Source organism: Schistocerca gregaria, chromosome 10 (assembly GCF_023897955.1).
Source record: "Schistocerca gregaria isolate iqSchGreg1 chromosome 10, iqSchGreg1.2, whole genome shotgun sequence".
Taxonomy (NCBI): domain Eukaryota; kingdom Metazoa; phylum Arthropoda; class Insecta; order Orthoptera; family Acrididae; genus Schistocerca; species Schistocerca gregaria.
This window is the reverse complement of record NC_064929.1, coordinates 74696241-74708136: the sequence shown is the minus strand read 5'-3', so window position 1 is coordinate 74708136 and position 11896 is coordinate 74696241. Positions and strand designations below refer to the sequence as shown.

Genomic DNA, 11896 nt, shown 5'->3' with positions numbered 1-11896 from the left:
TCATATGGGAAAATACCCACTTCATCACTACCTCAGAGATGCTGTGTCCCATCACTCACGCACAAACTATAACACCAGGTTCAAACTCGCCTGATCTTGAGAACCTGCCAACAGTAACCGATCTAATAACTACGCCTGACATTTGTTGTCTTATGTAGGCATTGCTGACCACAGCACCGTATTTTGCCTGTTTACACGTCTCCGTATTTGAATACGCATGTCTATATCTGTTTCTTTGTCACTTAAGTGTATAAGAATCGTGGCAAGTCTGGATCACAAACACAAAATAGTTTGTTTGTCACAATGAACACTGGGCTACTGCCAAAAATGCTTCAACTGTGTCACTCATTTACAATTTGTTTACTACATGCTAAACTCCTGAATCATACCTGACACTCAAGTGAAGACTACTTGAGCTTCCTAATAACAATAAGGATTCAACTTGTTCAGTTCACAAGAATGTACAGCTTTACAGCTACTGGAAACTTGAGTTACATTAGGTTTGTATACACAAACCTCTGCACTGAGATGATGATACACATAACAGCATTGTATTTAAAAGGGCAACACTGTGAGCACAGAAGAAATACTGGTTGCCAGAGCTCATGCACTAACACGGAAATGACCCACTGTAGTGCCCCCAGAATTTTACAAAAGTCTGGAGACACTTGTGTTCCAGCCATTTCGAATGCGCGTTATTTTAAAGCAGGGTGTAAGGATGAGCATGGGATACTGCACCCATTTATTGTTTGTGCAGGCGAAACTGGAAGGGAGGTAATTCGTCGGTGCTGGCAAGTGTTCAGCGTGACCTGCCAAGAATAAGGAAATACGGCCCAGAAGCTCCATGTAATGTAGCATTGTATTGTTAAAAAACAAATGGAGAGACTCGAAATAGTGACTGTATATTACACGTTGAACTGCAGTTGAGAGTACGTGGACTGGAAGTGGATAGTCAGCCACAATAAAAGCTTATGTATTAATTGTGTTCAAAAATGTGTAATTAACTGATTCTGGGTGCCCGGTAATGTGTGGGCTTATGTTATAAAGATTGTTTTTTTTCCCCCCCAGAGTGGAAATAAATATGTTCCGGTGCATTGAATGATATTCCAAGAGTATCATATTTTTTAAATAAGAACAGAGAGAGTGAAACTTTCCCCTTTTTAGCAGTGAAATCTTCGGAGAAGCGTCCGGTGCTAGCAGAAGACATCGGCGCTGCAAGAAAGCAGAACCAGCATTCTTCAACAACTAAGTCCACGAACACGTTTAAGCTGTATAGAGAGAGCTTAACATTACACCAGGCCACCGCACCACGTCGATTGTGAATGACAGGGAATCTTAAACAGAACAGCAACAGGGAAGGAAACATACATTGATGTGTAAGCCTTACGAATGAAATTAGCTTTGGCATGATGTGTCACTACCAAGTAACACAGTTTAGTGAAACATGGACCATACATAGAAAGAACTGCTACAGTATAGGACAGAAGGAACTGAAAGAAAAAGGCAATGAGACAAACAGAAATGACACTTTTATTCAAAGACAATAATTACATTGGAGTCCGTGACTCACAATAGTTTCCTGGAAGTTAATAACGGCAGAATATGGTTCTTAATAGAGTGTGTGATCACTAATTATGGCAATGCAGGCTCTGCAATGTGATCCCATGCTGGCCACATGGTTGGTAAGAAATTCCTGTGGAAGGGCATTCCATTTCTCCACCAGCAGGGTTGACAATTGCTGGGTGGTCATTGGTGTATGTGGACATGCTGGAATAGAGCTAACACAACCCACATGTATTCAACGGGATTCAAGTCAGGAGAACAGGCAGGCCAGTCCATTCAACAAATATGCCTTCACTGTAATATGTCTCCCTAGCACTTCTCACTCATGTTTCATGGAACTTACGTGAGGAGAATAGGCAGGCCAGTCCAATAGCCAAATATCTTCCTGTTACACGAGCTGCTGCATTTGCACTGTTTGACGTGGTTGTGCACTGTCATTCATAAAAATTAAGTTGGGGTCCAATTCATCCTTAACACGATGCAAATGGGGAAGGAGTAATAACTCAATAAAGTTGACTGGTGAGTGTACCATTTTCAAAGATTTACGATAGTGTCGAGCATAAGCAATGGACCGACAAGGAGTGGCACTGGACACACTTTTGGAGGACAGCAATTTCAGTCAAAACAGGCATTCTGGACATACACTCATATGGTGAAAGGTGAGAACACCTAATGTACTGAGGAACATTGTCAAACATGACTGTCTTTGTTGTCCAGATTCTATGGCGTGGGGATGCATATTGTCTCATGGGTGTACTGACTTCCAAATCTACAAACATTGCACACTCTTCGGACAATACATGCCAACAACCTTCGTTTGGACTCACACTTTTGGTCACTGGTCAACATGAGCACTGCATCCCGGTGCTCATCCACAGCCAGGAGAGTTGGAGATTCTGCACACTGCAGACTTAGGACAAGATGGTGGCCTGCCATCACAACATACTTCGTACACAGGGGGAATGTGCCGCCCCCCCCCCCTCCCAAAGAGACACACAGAGAACTTGTCAACTTGTCTGCCCCCTCCCTCCAGGCATATAGATGCTGCCTTCTCCACATCGTCGGAGCCTCCTTCCTCGTTTTTACCACCACTTCTTATACCGAGCACTATCTTGCCTACATCACTGGATGGTCAAACAGGTGCTGTACCAGCTGGCTCCCAAATCTCCTCCTCACCCCAATCCTCCGAACACCCCCATGTATCACACTCTGGTGTCAATGCCAGCTGAAGCTAGTGCCTCACCTGCAGGCGCCCCCTGCAACAGCTATCACTGCCAAGGTCATTTGCAACCTTACCTTCCGGCACCAACCGACAGGGGACTTCTCTCATATCCAGGGGAGCCCACTGATGGTGCCCAGAAGAGGTGCTAGTCATTTTTCTAGGTGTCATGCGCCGTCCCATGCTATGGGGGAAGTACACCAGAGGCACACGGTCTCAGAGTTGCCCTGCCAAGGGGTTTGTACTGGTAACTTTTTGTTACCATATCTACCACACAGGCATCATGCTGGCAATTAGAATAAGACTTGGGGTGCCAACTCATTACAACTCGACACACCGACACTTGGTGGCATAGGTCCGGCCACTGGGCAGTGGCAGCATTGCAACGAAATTGGCATGCGCACACCACAGACAGCACCAACTCACGAGTCTGACAAGCAATCTAAGCAATCTACCTATTATAATCCCAGAGAGAGGGCTCTCTTCCTCATTCTGCTTTGGTTCCATTTTATGCTCACTTCACTTTGTTCTCAGGAAGCTTGCTAGTTGTTTGAATGCGGCCTAGCTATGTACATGGACTTTGCATGGTACTTAGATTGCTGTACTCATTAAAATGGTTTGGTTAATCTACACATACTTATTTGTGTAAACTTCAGTTACTCCAAAGAATGTAACAATCTCTTCAAAAGTGAACTATACACAGGAACTTAAACACCTAATGCCATAAACAATAAACAGAAAGCATATAATGAATACTTACAGAAGAAATTTTAAGAAGCTGAAGAACAATACCATAGGAAAAGTAATGAAGCAAATGCAATAGTAAGATCAGTACATAGTACATCTTGAGAAGCATTTATAAGCAGAGTAGAATACTATATCTGTGGCAGACCATAAAAATTAATGAAAAGCTTTTACAAAGAAAGAGATACCATAAATCTAAACATCTGACTAGATTACCCATCATAAATAATCAAGACACTGCCCAGCAATTCAAAGACGTAGATAGTATAGAACAATTGCAAGGAACAGATTGTATAGAACTGATGAAATTGATAAAAGATTTTAAAAAATGGAAAACCGAAAATCACCTGGACTAGAAAGGATAAATACCCAATTAATTCTCATAGAATTAAGAATGCTACATTTCCTTAACACGAGCTGGGTAAAATATGACACACCAGAGGAAAATAAGAAAGATGAAAGTAATAATACATCTAATTACGGAGATATAAGTATTCTGAATATTGTTTACAAAATCTACAGCAAAATATTACATGAAAGGCTATGAAATATCTTGAACTTAAAATAATGGTGGAACAAGTGGGTTTCTGAAAGGGAAGATCACACATAGATGATGTTTTCACACTAAAACTGGCAATCCACAAGAGATGAGAATTTACTGGTAACTCCTCTAGCATTTGTGGATGATAAAAAAGCATTTAAGGAAATAAGGTATGGGCTATAATGGGTAAAAGAGAAATCCCTAAACATCTGATCCAAGTCACAAAAAGACTATGTATAAACACTATAATTACAATTGGCATGGGTACAGACGTGCAAACAAATTAAGGCATTAAACAAGGGTGTAGCTTGTCAACAACATTATTCAATATCCACATAGATGAAATGAAGAGAAAATGACAAGACAGCAACATCAGGCATAAATATTGGGAGGAATTAACATATTAACACAATGTTAACTGCAGATGATCAAGTTATCATACAAGAAAGTGAAGATGGATAAAAAATCTACTCACCAAGAGGTGGCAGAAAATACACATAAAAGAAGGTTGCAATAAGACAAGCTTTTGGAGCCAGTGGCTGCTCCTTCAGGCAAAAGGGTTGACAGAGAAGGAAAAGTCATAATGGAGAAGGATTGGAGAGGTCTGGAAAAAGGGGTGGATTTTAGGAAAATCACCCAGAACCAAAGGGTCAGGTGCAACTTACCAAGAGGCGGTGAGAAGAAAAGAGTGAATGTTGGGGACTGCATCGGAGAAGGTTTGAAAACCTGAGAGCTGAAAGCTGGAAGGCAGGGTAATATGCAAGACAGAGATTACTGCTTAAACATTGTGAACTGGTTAATATGAGTGAAAAGCTATGTGCATTGTACATAACAGAGATGGGAGGGAGGGTAGCGAAAAATAAACAGGCAAGAAAATGGAAGATGTAGAAAATTGAGTGAAGAAAGGAGTAGTTATGTGAAGAAATGCTGGGACGGAAGAAATTAACGTAAAGAAAAGCCAGCTGGGTGGTGAGAACCAAGGTCACATTGTAATGAGAGTTCCCACTTGCAGAGTTCTGAGGAATTTGAGTGGGGGGAAGACTCCAGATGGCGTGTGTGGTGAAACAGGCACAGAGGTCATGACTGTCATTTTGTAGGATATTGTGTGTTACCAGTATACACCCCCTGCCTATGCCCATTCATCCTAACTGATAATGTGGTGGTAGCTATGCTGATGTAAAAGGCCGAGCAGTGTTTACGTAACAGCTGGTGTATGACATTGTTTCACAAGTAAGTATATGTTTTGCCAGTTACAGGGCTGGTATATGTGGTGGTTGGAGGGTGCATAGGGCAAATTTAGCTGCGTGGATTGTCATGTGGGTAGTATCATAGGGTAGGGAGATGGGTGCATTAGAACCATAGGGTCTGACAAGAATATTGCAGAGATTTCTTACCCATCTATTTTTCACTGCCACCTCCCACCTCTGTTACGCACAAAGATTTTCACTTATATTAACTTGCGCACAACATTTGAGCAGTAATCTCTGTTTTGCATATTACCCTGACTTCCACATTTAAGTGCTCAGGTTTTCAAATCTCATCCGGTGCAGTTCCCAACAATCAGTCTTTCCTTCTCATCGCCTCTGGTAAGTCTCCGCTGACCTGCGATCTGGGTGACTTTTCCCAAATCTACCCCTTTTCCTAGACCTCTCCAGCCAGTCCTTTTCCTTCACCCCTCTCCCTTCCCCTTCAACCCTTCCGTCTAAAGAAGGAGCCACTGGCTCTGAAAACTGCCCAATTAGAACCTCCTTTTATGTGTGTTCTACCACCACTTGGCATTACATAAAATAAATGGGAAGTGCACACTACAATACAACTATATCTATAATTAAAACTCAAATCAAACCATTGTCTTTTTAAATATTACCCAGTATGAACAAATATAGTCCTCAATAATAATAATAATAACACAGACTGAAAATGTAGCCCAATGAAGTATTTAAGATGTAACACATCATATGATCAAGATATGAATATACAGGAAAAACTAATACTTACAAGCATATACGTGGCACAATAAGGAAAACACTTAAGGGTAAAACCAGGAAGGAAAGACAGCTGAAATTTAATAAAGTCATCGCAGTAAACATTTCATAACATGGGGTGGAAAGTTGGGACACTGAGAAAAAATGATTTATGGCAAACAGAAATGGAATTTCTAATATCTGTGAAAGGCTGCACTAGTTAAGACAAAATAAGAAATGGAGTAATAAGGGAAGAATTAGGGATGCAACCAATAATGCAAAAGGCAATCATCTACAAAGAAAACTGAAGAGAACACGTAATTCACATGTTGTCACAAAGACTTCATAAATTAGCAATGGATTATAAACTGTGGGGCAAAAGAAGAGTGAGAATACTGAGGATGAGATAGTGAGACTGGAACAGGCTCTATGCCTAACCTTGGAGTGGCTGAAGAAGAGAAGAAGAAGAAGAAACTCGAGTTGAATACCGTTTTTTAACGGAACTGGACTTGGATAAGGAACTGTATCAGTGAAATCTCCAGAGCCTAGTGATCAGAAGCAGGAGACTGTTATGTGAAGTGAAGTACAGTGCGAACTTCAAGGGCACCGAGACCGCTACAGTAACTGGAGGACCACACACAACTCTGCACTTACTCAGTTCCTCATTCCCATTTTCAAAGTAATGAAGCAAACTGAAAATGAAAAAGATCAGTAAATTTAAAATAATTATGTGAATTTTAATTTTATTTTGTATTTAATATTCCCTTTTTTCAAATGTTCAAAGTAAGAAATGAACTGTCAAGAGGACAAAGTTTATACGCTAGCTTAAATCGCACCAAGCAAAATAAGACCGAAAATGCAGAATGGTGCAAGATGGAACTTAACAAAGAACACAGGTGGTACAGAACAACCACCTAAAAGTCTAGAGAAAACTTCCTGAGCAGTAAAGATTTTTTAGATACCATATGCAGTGCATCTAGACTCGTTATTGTGAGCTAGACTTCACAACCTATGTCTGTCTACCCAAAACAAGCCCTAGCACCTGGCAACAATCTGGAATAGAAAATTCGGAAATCCTTTAGATTAAGGAGCATAGTGGGAAAAACAAAACCATTTGTGGCAAGATGGAATCAATGCCTTCATTTTCAGGCACATTTGTTCCCTTATTTTTTGCCCCATATATTTCATCATGTACCAGCATATACAGTCAAGGGAGTAACAAATACTCTTACCTCCAAGAGTGGTCACATATTTGATATTTACTTTCAGTATGTAGTGACAAACTGGCCCATGATCATTGGCAAAAAATGCTTTCTAGTTTAAAAAGACTAGGCAGAGTTTAAAACATTTGTTTTTAACTTGAAGTACTTAATCTGTTCCACAATTCAAGTTGGTATATGCAGTTCAAATTGTATCTTGTGCAATGTGATTTAAACATGCAGAAACTATTTGTCACTGCCTGTAATTGCTATTACAAAGTCAATTATGCAAAAATAAGAACAGCATTAGTTGTCATACCCAGCTGAAAACAGTAAGATATTATTATGTTTCAGGTACATACTATCTGATGATTATCCCACCCACAATGAGGGTCTCTGTAAGGAAACATACTTGACAGAGAAATAATTACCATTCAAACGACCAGATATGAAACACTACTGAATAAGTAAATTTATTATGGCCATACTTTCAAATTTACAACGTAAGGACACCTTCATAATATATCAGCAGTAACACTTCAGGAAAAAGTATATATATATTTTTTCATATATAATGTATAGTAATAATAATAATTATAATAATAAAGAACGAGCACAGCACAGGTGTTTGAAAAAGCAGCTCACGTCGAGTAAAGCAACCAGTGCCAGAGGGGTGATCGGTCACCCACGGGCGAGACAGACAAGTCAAGACAGCGGTGCAAGGTGCATTTGCAGCAGAAAGTACATGGCACCAGGCAAAACAAAAATTCTCATCTAGGGGGAATGGCTCCTTCACTGGGTCACATCACGGTCTGGCACTTACAGGGTGCCATCCAAAGCTTAAAAAATAGCAAATTAATGTCTCTCTTTTTCCCCCTTCAAAATGTCATTTCTCAATATACAGTTCACCAATCCCCCCCAAGTCTATTAGCAACCACAATAACTTTTTAAAAAATGGAATTCACATCATCTCAATTTACAATCATCAAACAACTTACGTGCCTTAGTATTATTTAGACTATTACCTCTTACAACCATTTATTTAATGTTGAAAGCTCTCAACTTTTGAAGTCCGACCTGTTCTCAGTTTCCTTGACCCACGTTTAAAGTACAGTGTTCAGCAATTCATTCTGCCGAAGTATTTTTTGCGGCTCTACTATTATTTTAATATCACACGAGAACAGAGGAAAAAAAGAGTGAATGACATGTAAAACTAAAAATGTCAGTTTGTCTGTTACTCTTTCCAATCTAAACTATAACAGTACGAGTAAATAATACAACTAACATAACTTTGTTCACATTACTCACATCTTTTTAAAAGTAAAAGAAAGGGAAAATCAGTAGTTCCTGCAGAAATAGAAATTCAACAATACAACAGTAAATCTAAAATGAAAACCAGAAAGACCTCTAAATTACTCGGGTGCATCGATAAATAAGTTACGAGACCACCTAGCCGGACATCGGGCACACGAGCGGCTAAAGTGGGATTACGCTACGCAATTAGGAATGTCACCCTGACGAAGACTGGTGTTTTCTGCCCCAGCACTGTAGATCCCAAGCCCCCTCTCCCCCCCCAAAAGTCTTCCACGTCTTCCCGCTCTCGTGTTGCGACAGACAGAGAGGCACACTCGAGGTGGGAACCTGACTCCGACTGCACCTCGGGAGCCGGGTGAGGCGGGAGATACACCTACGGAGTGCAACAGGCACGCTTCGCACCCGCCGCACTACTCTCATCCGTAGGCTCCACGTGGATCGGCTTCATGTTGCCCGAGGGAGTGTTGTCCTCATCGGGGCTGTCTGGGATCTGTTTCTGGGAAACAATGCGGTAGATTTCTGCAACAAAGTAACACTAAGGTAAGTAGAAATTAACATTTATGTGCAATAACTTAAACACATCAAGTTGCTACCTAGTTTTCATTCACATTTTTAAGCAAATTTTGGAGACATAGAATATTGCATGAAATATCTAATGCAAATGAGGATTTTCACTCGTATGTAAACTTATTTTTACACTTCCAACGAAGCACTGACATGCTGACACCATACAAATAAAAACATTACATTACATTATTTGGATTGAAGCTGATAGTATACTTTCTTGAAACTTTTAACAGTACTATGTATTTGTTCCAGATGACAATTTTTATTAATTATCCGTTTCTCAAAGTCCATACCAGACTGTCCAGAAGAGGTAATTTTTGTTATTGTTAGAACTTTCACTGTTACATCTGTGTCAATATTAACTCTCAAACATTTGCATGATTCTTTAAAATTGAATTAACTATGAATATATTCAACAAAATGACCACTATCCATATCCCAGAGCTCAACAGCAATGACTGTCAGTAGAGCGCTACATGTCAATTTACTCGGAGTTTCATTCATGTCAGATTACGAAAAACCCTTATTTAATAACCTATTACCTTTTTTTTCCAGATACGTTTCTCATTGTGACAGCCAATCAGCAAACAATTTCACTCCTCTCCACCCCCCCCCCCTCTCTCTCTCTCTCTCTCTCTCTCTCTCTCTCTCTCTCTCTCACACACACACACACACACACACACACACACACACACACACTCTCTCTCTCTCTCTCTCTCTCTCTCTCTCTCTCTCTCTCTCTCTCTCTCTCTCTCTCTCTCTCTCAAGTATAATGTATAAAATGTATAATGCTAAAACTTGATAAGAACAAAACAAAAAACTTTATAATAAAGTCAATTATCTGAAAATCCAAAATTACTACGTAAATTAAAATTACATACAATATTAATACTAAGTGGTTTTTGGACACCTCTTCCTATCTTCCATAACACTGGTGAACTAACCAAAGGACATTTATGCTACTAGTCACGTCGATTGAAAGAAGTCTATCACAGCAACAAAAAATGTTAAAATAATTTGATATTGAAGATACATTAAAGATTGAGACAGCAATGGGAATCACCAAGGAACAGTGGGAATTACAAGTCAAACCAGTAGTGATCACTGATACTAATAAGATGATATGGGTGTCAGAGTAACGTAAAGATTACTACAAGTTTTGTAGCCAAGTTGATAAAGACAGGAGGTTGTCAGCTGGAATGCATAATGAAGACATGGAAAAACAATGTTCATAACCATGCATTAGTGGAAGAACAACACAGTTTATATACATATTAAAACGGGAGTGATGGGGCGTAGCAGGTGTTCACGCACTTCAACAAGGAAATGGCAGCAGTTTATGAAGAACTACAAACACAATACATAAAAACTAAATGATTATTGTTTTTGGAAAAAAACGGTAAACCCCAAATCTTGAAAGAATCAAACTCTTATACATAAAACTGCTTCATATGTCTGATCACTTTACACATGAGTTAATGTGGTGAACATTTATCGCTAAGCATGTATGTAAGAAGAGGTATCGAAAGGTTGGAAATCGCGGGTGCCCTCAATATGAAACAATGGATGAATATCAACTGAGAAATTTGCAACCCATTTTTGCGTATGATGCATCTAAATGTTTATGACATGGTATTGTCTGAGATAGGCGTCTTACAATGATACAAGTTTGCAGGTACATTCAGTGATGCAGCATGTGTTGTTAATAGAATTAGTAGTAGTGAACAAGTAATAAAATAGAAAGAAACTTCCACATGGGAAAAATGTATTAAAAACAAAGATCCCAAGACTTACCAAGCGGGAAAGCGCCGGCAGACAAGCACATGAACAAAACACACAAATACACACACAGAATTACTAGCTTTCGCAACCGATGGTTGCTTCTTCAGGAAGGAGAGGGAAAGAAGAAAGGATGTGGGTTTTAAGGGAGAGGGTAAGGAGTCATTCCAATCCCTGGAGCGGAAAGACTTCCCTTAGGGGAAAAAAAGGACAGGTGTACACTCGCACACAAACACACACACACACACACACACACACACACACACACACACACATATATGTCTGCTTGTGTCTGTGTATGTGCGGATGGATACACAGACACAAGCATATATATATATATATATATATATATATATATATATATATATGTCTGCTTGTGTGTGTGTGTGTGTGTGTGTGTGTGTGTGTGTGTGTGTGTGTGTGTGTGTGTGTGTGTGTACACCTGTCCTTTTTTTCCCCTAAGGGAAGTCTTTCCGCTCCCGGGATTGGAATGACTCCTTACCCTCTCCCTTAAAACCCACATCCTTTCGTCTTTCCCTCTCCTTCCTGAAGAAGCAACCATCGGTTGCGAAAGCTAGTAATTCTGTGTGTGTATTTGTGTGTTTTGTTCATGTGCCTGTCTGCCGGCGCTTTCCCACTTGGTAAGTCTTGGAATCTTTGAACAAGTAATAATTTAGACTCATGCCTGATGCTGAAGTTTTACTTTTTTCATTTGATCATTTGCGGGGCTATCAGTGAGAAAAAGTTTCATAAGAAATGGAATCTTTATTGGAAGTCTTTGAGTGCTCTCGCTCTCAGATACTGGATGGATGAACAGATTCTAACTGTAATACTTGTCTTATAGTATTAAACTTCTAACACAAAATTACATCTCTGAATGGGTAGATTTTGACAGCATTTTAAATTTCATAAATAATTACATTAAATATTGAAAAATCGATTTTTTTGTTGCCCCTGTTGCAACACGTACCAGGTTCCAGGACAGTGTTTTAGTAATATAGATGGT

The 11896-nt window shown here is 39.7% G+C and overlaps 1 protein-coding gene across 1 annotated transcript in view; it reads right to left on the bottom strand.

The window, feature by feature from the left end:
• Positions 1-7677: 7677 nt before the first annotated feature.
• Positions 7678-11896, bottom strand: part of LOC126293299 (ras-related protein Rab-11A) — a 52402-nt gene continuing 48183 nt past the window's right edge. The window contains exon 5 of the mRNA XM_049986429.1: positions 7678-9063. Coding sequence (XP_049842386.1) covers positions 8918-9063 — 146 coding nt within the window. The 3' untranslated portion in view covers positions 7678-8917. The remainder of the gene's footprint in view (positions 9064-11896) is intronic.